The sequence below is a fragment of the Pan paniscus genome, chromosome 2, assembly GCF_029289425.2.
Source record: "Pan paniscus chromosome 2, NHGRI_mPanPan1-v2.0_pri, whole genome shotgun sequence".
In the NCBI taxonomy this organism is placed as follows: Eukaryota; Metazoa; Chordata; class Mammalia; order Primates; family Hominidae; genus Pan; species Pan paniscus.
The window spans coordinates 33,023,823-33,043,559 of NC_085926.1; the positions used below are offsets into that span (position 1 = coordinate 33,023,823).

The following is a 19,737-nucleotide window of genomic DNA, read 5'->3' on the forward strand; positions in this document are numbered from 1 at the left end:
ATCTCTTTTGGAAGAAAAAACATATATAACCCAAATTATCTCTTTCTTTTTTGTTTTATTGACCTCTAGATGAGAAAAAAACCCAACATATAGGAGACAACACTATCTGATCAAAAACGAATAGAAAAAAAAAGCCAGGGCCGGGCGTAATGGCTCATACCTGTAAGCCCAGCACTTTGGGAGGCTGAAGTGGGCAGATCATGAGGTCAGGAGTTTGAGACCAGCCTGACCAACATGGTGAAACCCCATCTCTACTAAAAATATGAAAATTAGCCAGGTGTGGTGGTGCACACCTATAATCCCAGCTACTCAGGAGGCTGAGGCAGAAGAATCACTTAAACCCAGGAGGTGGAGGTTGCGGTGAGCTGAGATCACACCACTGCACTCCAGCCTGGGCAACAGAGCAAGACTCTGTCTCAAAAAAAAAAAAAAAAAAGGAAAAAAAAGCCATTGAAACAGACCCATAAGACATCACGGTATTGGAATAATCTGAAAAAAGCTTAAAATTATGCCAATAAACATACAACAAAACAAGATGAGGAATTTCAGCAGAGAACTGGAAACAATTTTTAAAATCTAATGGAAGCTCTAGAACTGACAAACGCAATCATTGAAATTGAGTCTCTAATATGGGTTTCACTCAGACAGTTGAAAAGGGGATTGATAAACTAGAAGATAGGTCAGAATAAAATCTAAACTAAAATATGTTCGGGGGAAAGGATAGAAACAATGGAAGCGCTTAGGAGACACACAGAACACAGGAAAAAACGTCTAACACACATATCACTGGTGTTCTAAAAGGCAAGGTGGGAGAATGAAGTAAACATAACATCGGATGAGACAACAGCCAAGAATGTTCTGAAATCCACAAAAGAAATAATGCCATAGATTTAGGAAGCTCAAACACCCTCAAACAGGATGTATATAAAGAAAACTATGCATAGGTATACCATAGGAAAATTCCTAAAAATCAAAGATGAAAAGGAAATCTTAAAAGCACTAGAGAAAAAAAGACCTATACCATCAAAGGAAAACCAGTGACAGGTGATTTTTCAAAAGAAATGATGGAGGTCATACATACAAATATGGAATGGTATTTTGCAAATGCTGATTTTTAAGACTGCATAAACTGATAGAAATAAAAAATAGCCCTAGGAGTAGCTTAGACATAACATCTATCTAAGCTGTTCCTAGATCGTTTACCCTCAGAAACTGTGATATAATAAATATTTGTTATGTTGAGCGACTAGGTTTAGGGGTGCTTTGTTACATGGCAATAGGTAGGGAGAAAATAAATCTCCTTTGAAAATTCATATGCACAGTCAGCCCTCTGATATATTTTGTAGCTAAAATTCACACTGCTTCTGTAGTACAAAAAAAATCCCTCAATTTAAGATTTTAATTTAAGGCGTAATGTTCCCTGGTACCTGCCAGAAGCAAATGCTAATTCTCTCTGGAAGAACCCACATTCACCCCAAATCTCAAATAATTCCTAAAGATAAAAGTTCCATGAGTGAGCCCAGGAGTTCAATACCAGCCTAGGCAACATAGTGAGACCCTGGCTCTACGAAAAAAAATAAAAAATAAATTAGCTAGGCATGGTGGCACATGCCTGTAGTCCCAGCTCCTCAGGAGGCTGTGGCAGGAGAATCACTTGAGCCCGGGAGGTTGAGGTTGCAGTGAGCCAGGACTGCACCACTGCACTCAGCCTGGGCGACAGAGTGAAACCCTGTCTCTAAGAACAATGACAACAACAACAACAACAAAAAGTTCCAAGAAATTAAGCTCAGTCAAAATCACAACACACACACAGAAACAAGACATCATGAACAAGAGGTCACAGAAACAACAAAAGGCAGAATGAGACAAAGAAAGACTCTGCATACTGAAATGATCAAATAGAGATATATAACAGAAGTATCTCTAGTATGTTTAAAGAAATAAAAGAAGAACATGTATACATAAGGAAAAAGCAAGAGAATTTAAAAATGGCTGAGTAAAATTCGAACTGCTAATGTGAACTTATAGAATGAAAAATATAATTTAATAATTCAATGGAAAGGTTTTAATCTTAGAATTTATAGCTGCTAAAGAGAAAGCAACAATTGAAGAACATATTTCAAGACAATCAGAATGCTGCACAGAGAAAAAGAGATTACGAGCTGTGAAGGCTAGAATCAGAAGGTCTAACAAATTATCTAATAGAAACAAATATTTGAAGACATAATGGCATAAACTTTTTAGGACTGGTGAAAAAAGATACCAAGCCACAAGTTCCAAAACTACCAAGCGGGATAAACGAAAAGAAAATCACACTTAGATTAATCACAGAGAAACTATACAGCATCAAATATAAAGAGAAAATCTCAGAAGCTGTCCAAGAGGAAAGACAGATTATCTTCAAGAGAGTGACAGAGTACAGTAAACTGACTTCTCAGCAACAACAATAAAAGCCCAAAGTCAGTATGCTGAGAGAAAACTATCAGTCTAGAAAAACTACAATTTGAGGCCGGGCATGGTGGCTTACACCTGTAATCCCAGCACTTCGGGAGGCTGAGGCAGATGGATCATCTGAGGTCAGAAGTTCAAGACCAGCCTGGTCAACATGGTGAAACCCCATCTCTACTAAAAATACAAAAATTAGCCAGGTGTGGTGATGCACGCCTGTAATCCCAGCTGCTTGGGAGGCTGAGGCAGGAGAATCGCTTGAAGCTGGGAGGCAGAGGTTGCAGTGAGCCAAGATCTCACCACTGCACTCATTCTGGACAACAGAGTGAGACCCTGTCTTCAAAAAAAAAAAAAAAAAGAAAGAAAAGAAAAACTGCATTTTGAAAATGAGGGTGAAAAAAAAATTTTCAGACAAAGAAGAATTAATATAACTTGCTTACTAAATGAAATTCTAAAGAATATACTTCAGGCAGAAGAAGCAATAAAAGATAAAGAAAAGTGTGGTCCTGGGACAAAGGTACCAGACCTTTGTCTCGAGCTGTGCATTCATATATCCACTGCCTACTCTACATCTCCACTAGGACATATACTAGACAAGTCTAACTTTGCACAGCCAGAACTGAACTCCTGATCTTCTCCCCACATAAATGGTAACTCTGTCCTTCAAGTTGCCATTTAAAACACTTTAGAGTCACCCGACTCTCCTCTCTTTCATACTCCCCATCTGAAAATTATATTAGCACTAGTTTCATAATATATTCTGAAACTGCCTAGTTCCTACTACCTTCATAAGCCACAATCACCTCTCACTGAGATGGCTGCAAAAACTTTCTAACTGGTCTTCCTACTCTACCCTTGCTGCACCTCCCAGGGTCTAATCTCAACACAGCAGCTGGAATCTGCTTTAACAGAATGCTTTAACAACAGCTCTGCTCAACTCCTCAATGGATTCCCATCACATTCAGAGTAAAAGCCAAAGTCTTACGACGGCCTGTAATGCTCCATGTGATCTGTTCCCCATCTATCTCCCTGACCTCATCTCCTACTTCTTTTTTTTTTTTTTTTCGAGTCTCGCTCTGTCGCCCAGGCTGGAGTGCAGTGGCGTGATCTCGGCTCACTGCAAGCTCCACCTCCCGGGTTCACGCCATTCTTCTGCCTCAGCCTCCGGAGTAGCTGGGACTACAAGCGCCCGCCACTATGCCCGGCTAATTTTTTGTATTTTTAGTAGAGACGGGGTTTCACCGTGTTAGCCAGGATGGTCTCGATCTCCTGACCTCGTGATCCGCCCGCCTCGGCCTCCCAAAGTACTTGGATTACAGGCGTGAGCCACCGCGCATAGCCTCTCCTACTTCTTACTCCTTCATTTACCGGGCTCCAGCCACACTGGCCTCCTTGCTAGTCTTTAAAAATGCCATATACCTTCCCAAGTTCTCACTGGCTGCATTCTGCCTGGAATGCTCTTGTCCAGGCGGAGATATGCCACATGGCTCTCTCACCACCTTAAAATTTTTGTTTGAGCTCCACCTTTTCAGGAAAGCCTATATCCACCAAGCAGCTAAAACTGCAACCTGGCGCATGCAGAGTACTTGATGAATGTTTGTTAAATCATTTGCCAATAAATGAACTATGTGGGTCAAGTGAAATACTATCTGAAGCCATTATAGTAATGCCCCATGGGTTTTATTTTTTAAGGAGAGAACTAAAATACATGAAAACTAAACCCAGAGAATTAAAATACATGACAATAATAACATACAAGTCAAGAGGGCTGTAATTGGAGTTACAGTAAGTTAAAGAGGGATGCAATATGGAGAAAGTAAAGATATTGATTAATTTTAAACTATTACAAGACAGCCAGACACAGGAGTGTATATTGTAGGAACTTGCTGCCTAAAAACGAGCAAAAGGAATCTCTGGTGATAGAGGTGAGGACAGCTGTGAGCTCGGGAATGGGTATGTGTGTCAATGACTAGAGAGGGACATTAGAGGGGCTTCCGGGGAGCTATGTGTTGGTCACAGGGCTGCGCTCCCGTTGCCTAAATTCACTGAACTGTGTACTACGAGTTGTTCTTTTCTGGGGGTATAGATGTCACACTTAAATGGTAAGCACTAAAAAAATTAGAATGCAGTGAATAACTTCCAAAGTAGAAGAGGGGGGAAAGAAATAAGAGGAAAAAACAAAACAAAACAAAAAACCTCAATCTAAAAGAAAGCAATAAAGGGAAAGAAAAAGCCAAAAAGGTAAACGAATAGAAATTATAAAATAAGATAATTGAAATTAATCTATGTATATCAAGAAGTACAATGAATGAGAATGTATAAATATATCAGTTAAAAGACAAGAAATTTCAAACTAGATATTTTAAAAATTCGATTATATCCTATTTATAAGGGACACATGTAAAGAGAACAAAGGATATAAAAAGGATGAAATTAAAGCATTGGGAAAGATACCTCAGAAAAATACCAAGCAAAAGTATGCAGGTAAATGGTGTTAATGAATAACAGACCAAAAAAAAAAAAAAAGGCTTCCAGGCAAAAAGCCTTATTAGAAATAGAGGGTTATATAATCCCTTTACTATTAAGTACTGAAGGATGTAATTCTCAATTTGCCCACCTAATAACATAACCTCAGAACTGGCAGAGCTACAAGGGGAAATACATGAGGACAACTCTCACTAAATAGTAGACTGAACTGACAAAAAATTAGGAAGCAGATCAAAGATATCAATGGCACCATTAATAAACTTAATCTGATGAACATGTATGTAGAATATAGTCAACAACTGTAAAATATACTTTCTTTTTATGCGCACATTGACCATTAATATTGGTGTATGTCAGGCTCTAAGACTAGGCTCAGCAGCTTTCAAGGGATTGGTATCACAGACTATATTCTCTAACCAGAATGCAAAAAGACTAGAAATCGAAAAAACAGGAAAGTACTTATTTCCAGTAATTTAAAAAACACATATCAATGGTGAAGAGAAATCAAAATAGATATGTTTAGAAGCAAACAGTAAGAAATAGATTGCACATCAAAACTTACGAGATAAAGCCACAGCAGTACTTGAAGGAAATTTATAACCTTAAATATTTATATTAGAAAAGAAGAAAGGCTGCATTAAAAAGCTAAGCTTCAAATAAAGGAAGGAAATAATAAAGATAGGAACAGAAAGCTTCAAAACAGAACAAACATACAAGGGAGAGCTTGGGAGACATTACTATAAATTCTGTGGAGATTAAACCCATAATAAAGGAATAACATAAGCAACATTTTAACAATACATTTGAAAATTTAGATGAAATGGACAAATTATAAGTGTGGTAAGCCTAGATTGTATTTTTTATATTTAAAAAATTTGTAATATTCATTTTAACACATGCTTAAAATTAAAACGACATCATACTTAAAACAAAAAAAACCATACCATTTATAGGCAGAAAACCTTTGTTTTTTTAACTTCAAAACTCAGGTGACTGAGCATAAAAACTGTGGGTTTTTTCTTTTAACCCACAGCAGAGACAGGAAACCCCACCTAGGTGCATTAGGTGCCTCAAAAGGGTACAACGCTAGCAGGACTAAGCAGTTCAGATGCAGTCCAGAAACAGCAATCACTTGCTCCAAATAGAAAAATGAAGCTTCACTGACAGCTGACATCTGCACCATGCTTCACAGTATCTGAAGATTTTTTTTCCTATGTACATCAGCTATTTAAGTAGACACACATTTTCTTACATTTAAGATAAATAATAGTTAACGGCTACCACTTATTAGACATATATGTGTCAGGAACTGTCCTGGATGGCTTACATACGTTCTTTTCAAGCTTTACAGCACAACCAGATGCTGTAATCCCAGTTTTACAAATTAACAATCAGTAGACTGATTTGCTCATAGACTCACTCTTTTTTTTTTTTTAGGTAAATAAATAATTATTGTTCATTTATTTGACTATGAAAGAAGAAAACAAACATTTATTGAGTGCCATTTATTTTTAAACTGTACAAGTCTGTGAGGCAAGTACGGCTACCTCTACTTTTATATAAAGGGAATTTACACAATTGGCTTAAGGTTGAAGAAATAGTGTCCAGGTTCAAAATCTGGTGTTCCTCATTCTGAAATCACGTAGTCTGTATATTGGGCCACACATAAAAAGGAAAATAGTTTATCTTCTTCTCTCTTGCAAATAAGGACGGAGTTATTTTCTAGTGAGAAATAATTCTTATACACTTTGGTTACTGGAAACTTACTTTTTTCAGATGATGCATTAAATAAAGAAACCAGAGCTTAGCTTTACCTCTTTTGATATTGAAGTACATTAGCTGTGTCCCAAGGATAGGGGCTCCCATATATCCATGCTGCCTTAATCGGGGCTATAGTCTCAAGAGGATCTGTGCATTCTCTCCCATCACCCTACCTCTCACCTGAACTTTTGGAAAGATAATCTGGCCTGGAAGGAGAAGAAAATGGAGACAGAAATTTCCCCGGGTGAATTCTCACCATATAAGAAGTGAATTTGTAAGTAGCATTTAACACTGTATTATATATTGCAGTTTTTAAATAAATGTCTTATATCTCCTACTCTCCTATAAGCATCTGCTCATAGACTCACTCTTAACCACGTGGGTACAAGATGCAAACCCAAGTCTAGCTGATGCCTCCCTTCGTCCATCCTTTTAAACAGGAGGGCTCCAGGCAGGAAGTTGTCCACAGAGCCACAGTGAGTTCAAAAGAGGCTCTGTCCAAGATCAGCCCACCACAGCTCATACAAAGCACCCACCTTCTGGATGATGCTTCGCAGAGCAAAATACTTCTCAGTGAGGTCCCCAGCCTCACTCAGTGGGGCATCATAGTCGTAGCTGGTGGGCTGTGCTGCATAGGGTGAGTTGGCCCCTAGAAGACAAAAATGTGCCACTAGTTATTACTGATGGTGCAGCTCTGGGACAAGTTCTTTGGGATCCATGAGCTCAGCACTGTAGAGAGAGAAAACTAGAAGACACATTAAAACCAGTTGTTGGGAGACACAGACGTGACCCTCAGGATGCAACGTTTAGAGGAAGGAATTTCTTTCTACAGGTAGCACTTACCAGGCACCTTAGAGTTTACCAAGGACTCTTTCCATCCACTCTCTACAGAAGCTCACAGCTGTGATTCTAGCAGGTATCACCCCCACTGGACAAGCAGGGAATCTGAAGCTCCCCACAAAAATCTGCTAACACCTCACAAGCAGTAATGGCAGGGCTTATGATATGACCCCCATCTCTGACTGTTAATCCTGTCAACTCTGAACTTTTTCATGTCCTCAAGCTGTGGCTGAGAAAAGCTCAGTGGTGAAGACACAGATGACTAGGCCATGGATCAGCAGAAAACCCAGGGCTTATTAAACCAAACGCAGCGGGAGATGACAGCAGACCCACATCAGCCACAGAGGTTCAAACGTAATCCGAGGGCCTTTGTTGCATCTACAAAGACTATCGATGGGGCTGTGGTGCACCTCTTGGATCCCCCTTTAGAACCAGGGCACTCACTCATTCTCCCAGCGGCTAGGGCTGTTGTCTGCTGACATTTCTCAGATGTGTCCGTCTCTGGGTGCTGGCCTGTGCTGAGCTGCCTCACCCAAGGTTACAACCCTCAGGGATAGCCCACATCTGACAACTGACCAATGTGCCTCGAACAGCCAACCCAGCTGCAGAGCTCCCTCTAAGATTGGTTGAGGCCACTTGTGAAGCTGCATCATAGCCCCACTTCTCCCTCTCTATCCTACAGGCATTGCTCCAGAGAGCACAATTAATAAGCTTTCTACCAGGTACTCTCAGAGTCTGTTTCCCTGGGAACTTGACCTACAACAAAGACCAATGGATAATGCCAATACTGAGTATACAAAAGGACTAGAAAAACAAATGCCCCTGCAGTTACTGTGCAAGGGGCGGGGTCTAGACCAGAGGATCCCGACCTTGTCAGGGATGATGTTCACAGGTATGAGGTTGTTTGCAACATTGGGTGGTACTTCAAAAACTTACCCATGCTTAAGTGTCACATGGAGAGCTTGTTAAAACAGATTCCTAAGCCCCATCCCAGAGATTCTAATTCAGCAGGTCTGGAGTGGGGCCTGAAACTGCATTTCTAACAGGTGTCCAGGTGACGCTGATGCTGCCATCCATAGACCAGCAAGGCTTTGTGCCTTCCTCCTCTACTTCAGAGAGCATATTGCAATGCAAGTGTGTGAGAATGAAGTTATTTTAGGAATAGTCTTTTGTCCAACCTAATTTGTACATCAGTGAGGCACAAAACATGATAGTTTACCTAGGATTAGTAATAAATTCCTTGGATGCAGCTCACCAATGATGGAGCCACCTTGGGTGACCTACTGGTTGTGGAGGTGACAGATGAGCAAGGCTGAGGATCAGATCAAGCAGGTCAGCTCCAAAGACTTTTTCATTAGTTCTCTGCACAGAATCTAAACTTTGAAAGATCTGGACCACTCAACCAACTGAATTGATCTAGTCATACCATTTCCCCCATTTCTTATTAATCAGAGACAACTCACAGCCAACAGGTCTGCCTGCCTTAAGGGATTCATAGGTTAAAACACATCCCTTCCTGTGAGACACAAAGAAAAAAAAAAAACCCACATCCGCTGCTGCAAGGAACTCACCTTCTTTGTGGCCCTCGTCTGCTTCTAATGTGGTAGTCACCCAAGCTGTGCTGTGTTTCTTATTTGTTATGTCTCTCTCCACGCTACACTGCTTGCACCTCAGGGGCAGAGACTGTGCCTCACTTGCCCTTGAGTCCTTAGCCAGAGCCCAGCATGGAGGGGGTTGCCAGGTTGAGTTGGGAAAGTGTGACCTCTAGAAGCACACTTTACAGGCCGAGGGAGCCCAGGCTGGGAAGCTGTCCAGTGGGTTTAAGGATGGATTGGAAGACTAAGTATTTGTTCTAGTTCTACTGGCAGAATCTTACTTTGGGTGTTTTTAGACCACCAAAGGGCAGCATCGCAGAGAAATGGTGCAGATTCAAGCCTCCTCTGGCCACTTAAGAGGGTGTGAGGTGGGAAGGTGAAAGAAATGGTGAGACTTTGCATTCATCAACATTCCACATTGTGTGAGAAGTACAGGAGCGCCTGGACCCTGTAGGCAGCCATCACACAGCTGTGGACACACACAGGTGTGGAGGAAGGAGACACACACCTGCACAGGCAGGTGCATGTTCCTGTGGGTGGGATGGGCAGGGAACTCCCCACTCCTGATGCCTTTCTCTCCCTGCTCTCCTCTAGGAAGCTGGCCTGAAGAACAGCTGCTAAGTACAGACTGGCCTTCTCTCACTTCCTCAAAGAGACAGGGCAAAAAGCAGCTTCAGGGAGGCTTGGCAGAACACAGTGGGGTGGGTGTGGGGGCTGGCTCAGGGGCTCCAGGGTGCAAAGGGTGATCCAAAGGGCAGTGACTCTGGCTCACCACCACCTGAGTTCCAGTCCAAGCTCCACCCCTTGCCAGCTGAACAGAAAACGTGTGGACTTTTTTTTGTATTCAGCTATTCTTATCTGTAAAGTGGTGTTGATAATCTCTAATTAAGATGAGGCTAATATGCAGGCTAAATAAGGCAACAGAGGAAGAAAGGGGAATTCTATGGATTATGGCAGAGGGAGGGGCAGGAGAGAGGATTAAGGACAACATTTATGTTCTGACAGTTTCTATAATGTCCTTTTTTTTTTTAAGATGAATGTGTTATTTTAAGTATAACAGTAAGATTTTTTAAAAATTGTGTCATGAACCATAAAGTTCCAAAAACGATGCCTTTTTTCCTAGATTGGATGATTGGTCTCGATCCCATCAATGGCAGCTAGGGGAAATCCCCATCTACTAAGTGAAAAACGCACCCACCAGGTCTCAACTGTTTCTCATAAGATGAACACACAGGGATTATCTAAAATATCAATGACCAACCTTGGCACACTATTATCTTTTCTTTTTTTTAAATTTAATTTAAGTTCCGGGATATATGTGCAGGACGTGTAGGTTTGTTACATAGGTAAACGTGTGCCACGGTGGTTTGCCACACCTATCAACTGGTCACTTAGGTATTTATTTTATTTTATTTTTGAGACAAAGTCTCGCCCTGTCACCCAGGCTGGAGTGCAATGGCGCGATCTCAGCTCACTGCAACCTCCACCACCCGGGTTCAAGTGATTCTCCTGCCTCAGTCTCCCGAGTAGCTGGGATTACAGGTGAGCGCCACCACAACCAGCTAATTTTTTGTATCTGTAGTAGAGACAAGGTTTCACCATGTTGGCCAGGCTGGTCTCAAACTCCTGACCTCATGATCCATGCACCTCAGTCTCCCAAAGTGCCGGGATTACAGGCGTGAGCCACCGCACCCAGCCTGGTCACCTAGGTATTAAGCCCTGCATGCATTAGCTATTCATCCTGATGCTCTCCCTCCCCTCACCCACCCAGACACGCCCTGGGCACACTATTATCTTATATGCAGTGACACTTGAGTTTTGCAATATCTTCATTTCTTGGCTCTACTAATAGTATTAAAATTGATAATGCTTGTAAGCGATGTCTTCTCCTAGCCCATCTCAGCCTGCAAAAAAGATAGCAGTTCAAAGGAGAAACTTCATTAAGAGCTGACAGTATCCAATTTCAGATCCTGAGAGATTTAGGCCCAAACTAAGCCTTCAAAACTCAACAGCTGGGCATCCTCCATGATTCAGAGAGAAAAATGCAAATAAAGAGACAGGTAGGAAATGAAGCTTAGCGAAAAGCCAGTACAGCATCATTTGTCTTTGCAAAAAAACAACAAAAATCAAAGACGTTACAGAAAAATTTTGTCATAATTTTTCCTGCACAAAAAAATACAGAAATGTAAAGTGGTGTGGCCTTTTTGGGAAACACTATGGCAGTTCCTGAAACTCTAAACATAGAGTTACCATATGACACAGCCGTTCCACTTCTTGGTATACACCCAAAGGAACTGAAACAGGAATTCAAACAAATCCTTGTACATCAATGTTCAAAGCAACACTATAACCAAAATGTGGAAATAACCCAAATGTCCATCAACCAATGAATGGATAAATAAAATACTGTACATCCACACAAGGGAATACTATTCAGCAAAAAAAAGGAATGAAGCACTAGTACGTGCAACAACGTGGACGAGCGTTGAACACATTGGGCTAAATGAAAGAAGTCATACAGGTGTATGTATGTGGTTCGTTTATACGAAATGTTCAGAATTGGCAAACCCACAGGGACAGAAAGTATATTATTTCCAGGGGCTGAGAGGAGGGAGAGTGTGGAATGAATGCTAATGGGTATGGAGTTTCTTTTTGGGGTGATAAAATGTTTCTGAATTAGATAATGGTAATGGTTACACAACTTTGTGAATACAGTAAATACCACTGCATCATATACTTAAAAATTGTAAATTTTATGGTTTGTGAATTATACCTCAACAAAACAAAACGTTAAAAGAAAGAGACCACAGTAGAATATTTGAACAAATAAGCTACAGTTATAGACTGTGACTGAAGCCTGCCCAACTAGCCTGGTTTAAAACAGTAAGGCTTCTAAATGCTCACATTTATTTCCCTTAAAAATTATTTTGTCCAGGCGCAGTGGCTCACGCCTGTAATCCCAGAACTTTGGGAGGCCGAGGCAGGTGGATCACGAGGTCAGGAGATCGAGACCACCCTGGCTAACATGGTGAAACCCCGTCTCTACTAAAAATACAAAAACAAAAATTAGCTGGGCGTGGTGGCGGGTGCCTGTAGTCCCAGCTACTCTGGAGGCTGCGGTGGGAGAATGATGTGAACCCGGGAGGCAGAGCTTGCAGTGAGCCAAGATTTGCACCACTGCACTCCAGCCTGGGCGACAGAGCGAGACTCCGTCTCAAAAAAAAAAAAAAAAAAAGTAAGAAATATTATTTTTTAAAATTACATAGGTAATCCTTATATGTTAGAAAATTTAGGGCCAGGCATGGTGGCTCACGCCTGTAATCCTAGCATTTTGGGAGGCCAAAGTGGGAGGATCACTTGAAGTCAAGAGTTCAAGACCAGCCTGGCCAAAATGGTGAAACCCTGTCTCTACTAAAAATGCAAAAACTTAGCCAGGCATGGTGGTGCATGCCTGTAATCCCATAATCCCAGCTACTTGGAGGCTGAGGCAGGAGGATCCCTTGAACCTGGGAGGTGGAGGCTGCAGTGAGTTGAGATTGTACCACTGCACTCCAGCCTGGGTGACAGAGTGAGACTGTCTACAAAAAAAAAAGAAAAAGAAAAAGAAAAAAAAAGAAAATTTAGGAGAGGATAAACAAAAAAAGAAAATAAAATTGTCTGTGGGCACACCCCTCCCCAAATTAATCAACAGAAACATTCTAGCATACGTTTCTACAGATATTAAAGTGCTCTTACCATTCCAATAGGCAAAATTGGTCCCACCTATAAACATGTACCTACAAGGAAACAAAAGAACACGGTACTTCACTGTGAGCCCATGGCTACTGAGGGCACCCTCCCCTCAGGCAATGAACACTCACAAGTTCACACTCGCCCCACGGGCAAGTATATCATAGAGGGAGGAAGCCACTGCTTCGGTCTTGATTGTGGAGTGAGGTTGGCCCCAGTGATCTAGCCAGCCAGTATAGAATTCAGAATTGATCTAAAACAAAAAAAGAACGTAGCCCTTAGGATAGACTTATGACCTTCCAATGCCAGGGCTTCCCTGCAATGCCCCATCTATGACAGGTGTAAAGGGGGTTGACATGCTGACACGCACTGCTTAACCCAGAGCCACCCCCCAGTGAGCACTTTCAATACCAGCAATGCCTGTGTTCAGTCCTCAGGTTCTAACCTAAAGTAGATCTCATCTTATACAATGCAAGTATTCCTGAAAAGTGGTGCCTACATTAAAATTTAGATAGCTGATCCCCTGTTTAATCACAGTAGGAAAGTCTTGTTGGGCAAAGAAACTGGGTAGCAAAATATTTTTATAGAATAACAGCTCCAGGCTGGGCACAGTGGCTCATGCCTGTAATCTCAGTACTTTGGGAGGCCGAGGTGGGCGGATCACAAGGTCTAGAGATTGAGACCCTCCTGGCCAACATGGTGAAACCCCATCTCAACTAAAAATACAAACATTAGCTGGGCGTCATGGTGCGCCCCTGTAGTCCCAGCTATCAGGAGCCTGAGGCAGGAGAATCGCTTGAACCCGGGAGGTGGAGAATGCAGTAAGCTGAGATTGTGCCACTGTACTACAGTCTGGCAACATAGTGAGACTCCATTTAAAAATAAATAAATAAATAAATAAATAACAGCTCCAAATTCAACCTTTGTATGAATTCAGATTTTCAGATCTCAGGTTGATTTATAACGAGGAAGACTTGTCCCAGTATTCTGCAAAGCAGGCCTCAAACACTTCATGATTTTCTTGGGCATTGCCTTGCCAAGCCTTGGTCTAGAGAACAAAAAAGAAGTCTGGACCTTCTTGTGGGGACTTCTTGTTTTAGGTTCCAGGAAATAGCTCCACCCAAAGTCTATGAATGCAGGGTCTGCATTGCTCACTAAGCAGAGACTAGACTCAGAAAAGGCTGTTTTATAAATCAGGCTTGTACACAGGTGGGGCAGTCTGACCTAGTGCAGAGAAGGCACAGGATATTAACCCCTTAAACTGGGCTGAGTGACAACAAGAATAGCAACTTCAGCCAAAGACGGGAAGAACGGAGAGAGAAGGATTGATAGATTGTTGACACCCACCTGCAGCTTGCCAACCATCCCGGCTTAGCCACACACTGGCTATATGACCCTGGCAAGTGACATAGGTTCCCTGAGCCTCAATAAAAATGGAGACAATAAGACCACTTATGAGAGTTGCCCTGAGGACCAGATGAGACCAGGATGCAGGAGCACAGAACCTGATGTGTAACAGGCCATTCATGTTGGTCCCCAGTCTGTTCCACCCCAGTGCAGGAGCTCAATTTCAAATAGAAACATTGTTTCTGCTGTCATTCACATGTCCAGAATGGCTATGACTCCACAATCCCATTAGCTGCTGACTCCACAGCCAAAAACATCAAGGGCCTACTGCCCAGTTTCAGCAGCATGTAACTTTTCTCTCTTAACAGCTGCAAACACACACCTCACCCTCGATTCTTACCAAGGGTCCTTTGGGCTCACACTTCCTCTGGCTTAGGAAAGCATCTGTGATGTTGCTGCCTGAAAATTGTAAGAGGGAGAAGGTAGGTCAGTCGTGGAAATGACAAGAAGTTAAATAACAAGAGCCCTTCATGGGACTCAGGCCTGAAGCCCTGCTACAGTCAGAATGTTGGTATCCCCCCAAAATTCTCATGTTGGAACTTAACACCCAAGATGATAGTATTAACAGGTGAGGCCACTGGAAGTGATTAAGTCATAAGGGCTTCACCTTCATGAATGGGATTAGTGCCCCTATAAAAACAGACTCCAGCCTGGCATGGTGGAGACCACCTGGCCAACGTGGTGAAACCCCATCTCTACTAAAAATATAAAAATTAGCCAGGCATGGTGGCACACACTTGTAATCCCAGCTACTCAGGAGGCTGAGGCAGGAGAATTGCTTGAACCCGGGAGGTGCAGGTTGCAGTGAGCCGAGATCATGCCACTGCACTCCAGCCTGGGCAACAGAGTGAGACTCCATCTCAAAAATATTTTTTTAATTAAAAATAAAAATAAATAAATAAATAAATAAATAAATAAATAAAAAGAGGCTCAACGGAGCTTCCTGACCATGTGAGGGCACAGCAAGAAGGCATGGCACCATTTTTGAAGCAGAGAGCAAGCCCTTGCCAGACACTGAATCTGTTGGCATCTTAATTTTGGACTTCACCACCTCTAGAACTGTGAGCAATAAATTTCTTTTGTTTATAAATTACCCAGTCTAAGATATTTTGTTATAGCAGCCCACACTGACTAAGAGGCCCCTTTCCCTTCCCACACCCCATGGGCCTGGAATACTTCCAAGCTAGCTTCTGATTGGACCCATTTGAGGATGTGTGTGGACCAGAGAACATTGCTTCCTCTCTGAGGAGGTCCCCGTGGCCTTTCCTGTCTGCACAAGAGTTCCCTTCACAGGCCTGTCTTCTTTATCTGTGTTTCCCCAGGGCCTGGACCCATATCTTGTGGGCTTATCTCTTCACAAGAACATCTGGTTGACCTGGATGCACCCCACAGGATGAGCCTGGTTTGAAGATACTTACAGCCTCAATAACACCATACACATGATACTACCACAAATATTTGCCAGTTAATTAAGAAATCAAAGGGATGTGGGGGCTGTAATTGTGTTTACCCCTGAATAATGGAATATACTCTGGATTCTAATTTGCACATCAGCCATTCCAAACCACTTGCTCTCAAGTTTTCCTCATGAAATGTCCCATTAGGGGTGTCTTGTCTTGCCTCTCGTGTCTTCTATTTTCCCTTCCTCCTCTAAAACAAAAAAGAATTTCTCCACAGAGAAGGAATGGGCTGCCAAACACTGGGGAAAGAGGAAGCATGAGCAGTGTCCACACCAACCCGAGCAGAGAATGCCCTGGCCCCACACTTCACAACCCAGTTCCCACAGCAGGTATCCCAGGGTGGACGTGGCCCCAGCCAAGACCCTCTGATAACCACTTGCTCTGAGATGGGCCTTTGGCTTCTCTGTAAGGCCAGCTTTCAGGACAGAATATGCTGATCGAGAAAGAGCAGAATCTCATTGGCTGTCTTTCTCACTATTAAGCATTAGGTGGCATTCAGCTCTTTAAACACTGTTCTCATGAGATGCATCGGGCAATGCCCCTCTCCCACACAAAGCAATGAAGCTGGCAAAAGCCTCAGACTGGAGGGCCCGTCTGCCCCAGGCACCCTGGCCTTGTGGTTGTCTATTCTCCAACCCCTAGCAGTGACAGTCACACTGTCACCTCACATACAAATTATGCTTAAAACACAATCATAATCACCTTCAATTTGTTCCTCCCAACAGAAAAATGCCGTGCTTTTTCATCGCTGTGATGAGAAGCCTGGACAAAGCAGGAGGAAACCGGCATGTCACTTCCTCTGCAGCGCTTTGTATTATGTTGGTGCAAAAGTAATTGTGGTTTTTGTCATGGTTTTCTTTTTTTTTTTTTTTTTTTTTTTGAGATGGAGTTTCGCTCTGTTGCCGAGGCTGGAGTGTAGTGGCGCGATCTCAGCTCACTGCAACCTCCGGCTCCCGGGTTCAAGCAATTCTCCTGCCTCAGCCTCCTGAGTAGCTGGGATTACAGAAGTGCGCCACCACGATTTTTGTACCAGCTAATTTTTGTATCTTTAGTGGAGATGGGGTTTCACCATGTTGGCCAGGCTGGTCTCAACTCCTGAACTCATGATACGCCTGCCTTGGCCTCCCAAACTGCTGGGATTACAGGTAGGAGGCACTGCGCTGGGCCCGTTTTTTTTTTTTAAAAGGCAAAAACTGCAATCACTTTTGCACCAACCTAACCAACCTAACGGATGAGTCCTTTTATCACCAAATGCTCTCGAAACACTCTGTTCACTTAAGGTCAGTTCTTTTCTGTTCTTCTCTTTTTTGATAAGGTAGAAGAACCTCTTAAAAAATGTGACTACAGACCGGGCGCGGTGGCTCACGCCTGTAATCCCAACACTTTGGGAGGCCGAGGCAGGCAGATCATGTGAGGTCAGGAGTTTGAAACCAGCCTGGCCAACATGGTGAAACCCTGTCTCTACTAAAAATACAAAAATTAGCCAGGCGTGGTGGCAGGTGCCTGTAATCCCAGCTACTTGGGAGGCTGAGGTAGGAGAATGCTTGAACCCGGGAGGCAGAGGTTGCAGTGAGCCAGGATCATGTCATTGCACTCCAGCCTGGGCAACAAGAGCGAAACTCCACCTAAAAAAAAAAAAAAAAAAAAGCAACACCAGGCTAATTTCCTCATTTCAGTCTTCTGTACATCCCTCTCAAGAGAGGCAAACATTGGCTGTGCAATGCGCATGAAGTGCCTTTTACCTCAGAGGGGAGAACATCAGGGTCTTTATGCTACTCAAGGAACTCGTCTTTTTTGTGTGTGTGTGTATCTTTTTTTTTTTTGAGACAGGGTCTTGCTCTGTTGCCCAGGTTGGGGTGCAGTGGCACAATCACAGCTCACCGCAGCCTTGAACTCGTGGGCTCAAGTGATCTTCCCACCTCATCCTCCCTAGTAGCTAGGACTACAGGCACTTGCCACCATGCCTAGCCTGTAACTTTTTATTCTGCAGTGATTTCAAACTTACAGAATGTTGTAAGAATAGTACAAAAAAACTCTCCTATTCCCTTCACCTAGATTTCCCAATTGTTAGCATTTTACTAGATATACACGATCAGTTTCTCTATAAAAATATACATTTTTCTGAGCCATCTGAGAATAAATTGCAGATGTGGTGGCCCTTTATCCCTAAATACTTCAGTGTTCATTCTCTCAGAACAAAGGCATTCTTTAAATAAACACAATATACTTCTAAAAATCAGGAAATTACACTGATACAATACTCTTATCTAATTTACAGACTTTATTCAAAGATTGCAGTTTCTCAATAATGTCTTTCATAGCCACACACACAAAAAAAGTCCAGTCAGACATTTAGCTGTTGATATGGTTTGGATCTGTGTCAGATCTGTGTCCCCACCAAATCTCATGTCGAACTATAATCCCCAGTGTTGGAGGTAGGGCCTGGTGGCAGGCGACTGGATCATGGGGGCAAAGTGCTTGTGAATGGGTTAGCACCATTCCCTCAGTGCTATTCTCCTGATAGTGAGTGAATGAGTTATGAGATCTGGTTGTTTAAAAGTGTGTAGCACTTCCCTTCCTATCTCTTCCTCCTGCTCTGTCCATGTAAGACGTGCCTGCTTTCCCTTTGCCTTCTGCCATGATTTTAAGTTTCCTAAGGCCTCCCCAGAAGCTGTTGCCACCAGGCTTCCTATACAGCCTGTGAGTCAATTAAACCTCTTTTCTTTGTAAATTACCCAGTCTCTGGTATTTATTTAGGGCAGTGCAAGAATGGACGAACACAGCTGTCATATCCTTTATGAAAGCCGCTCTCCTAAATGAAGTCTCTCTTAATATTACTTATGGCCAGAAGCATCCTAACCACATTGCCCACCCATCTGTAACTTTCACTTGCAGCATCTCCACAGTTTACACAGCACTGTGTAAGGAATCTGGCATAGCCTTTGCAGCATCTGCCAAACCACCTCCAGCCCTGACAGTTCAGTGTTCTAAGTTATGCAGAAAGATAACAAAGCATAAGGTAAGTTCCCAGCCAGTGGCTGACCTCAATGTTGGCTAAAGCCAAGGCATAACCCCGAGTGTCCTGCCAAGGTGGGAGGACAGGGAGGGCAGAAAGAGCAGAGAAGCGCACCCCAGACACAGCCTAAAAGGTGACTGCCTCAAGGTAGAGCTTCTCACAGCTGGAGCTGCCCACCTGCTTCTTCATCTTGGGTGGGCCAGCCTAGCCCCTGAGACAGCAGTACTCCATGTTCCAGGCTAGCTCCACCAGTGCTGAAAATGCAGCTACCCTGGAAGCTCTTGGCCTACAGATAACCCTCTGTTACTGAGGGGTGCAAGTATTCTATTCTACCTGTTCCTTGAAAAATGAAAACATGAAAAATCTCAATCTGCCCATGACACTTAAAACAACAGCTGCCCAGAGCAACTGACTGAGTAAAAAGCTGATTTTAAGCTGCAATTTCTGTTACTACAAACACCAACCTGTTCCAAAGTCCACCGTGGTGTAGAGGCCCTGCAGGGCCCCACATTTCAGGAATGTTTTATGTGCTCCATCAGTGGTAAACAGAACCACATCATCGCCCAGATGGTGGCGAAAGCGCTTCTGCAGGAAGCGCAGGTAGTCAAAATCACAGGCAAAGTAGCTGCCATATTCATTTTCAACCTGTGAGTGAAAAAAGAGCAGGGAAAAATGAGGAGATCCTAATGTAGCCACCCTAATGCAAGCTTTTGTGTGGGAAAATATCTGAGCATCTGCTAAGATGACAAGGCTTAATGACTGCCGGAAAAATTTCCTTCACTCAGACCTCAAAACTGACTAAAAGAGAAAACACCAACAATTCACCATAAAAGTTTACCTCCTATTAACCCTCTCCCACCACTGAGAAATAAGAAAAACAAAAAAACACCAAACTGGTGTTCAAATTGTAGTGGTATTCTTCCCTAGAATAGAAAGTAGATACTTTAAACATCACATAAATAATACCTTCCCATGGTAGAAATGCTAGAAAAAT

The 19,737-nt window shown here is 42.7% G+C and overlaps 1 protein-coding gene across 10 annotated transcripts in view; it reads right to left on the reverse strand.

Annotated features, from left to right (window-relative positions):
• Positions 1 to 19,737, reverse strand: part of GLB1 (galactosidase beta 1) — a 140,011-nt gene that overhangs the window by 80,762 nt on the left and 39,512 nt on the right. For 9 of the 10 annotated variants that reach the window (XR_004670486.4, XM_055109605.3, XM_034956037.4 and 6 more), the window contains exons 6-10: positions 19,208 to 19,388; positions 14,608 to 14,666; positions 12,992 to 13,113; positions 12,867 to 12,907; positions 7,233 to 7,345 (exon numbers count right to left, since the gene is read on the reverse strand). Coding sequence is in view for 9 of the 10 variants with exons in the window: in XM_055109605.3 (XP_054965580.1) it covers positions 7,233 to 7,345; positions 12,867 to 12,907; positions 12,992 to 13,113; positions 14,608 to 14,666; positions 19,208 to 19,388 (516 nt within the window). In the remaining variant the exon portion in view is untranslated. The remainder of the gene's footprint in view (positions 1 to 7,232; positions 7,346 to 12,866; positions 12,908 to 12,991; positions 13,114 to 14,607; positions 14,667 to 19,207; positions 19,389 to 19,737) is intronic. The other variant, XM_034956038.3, reaches the window with a different exon arrangement.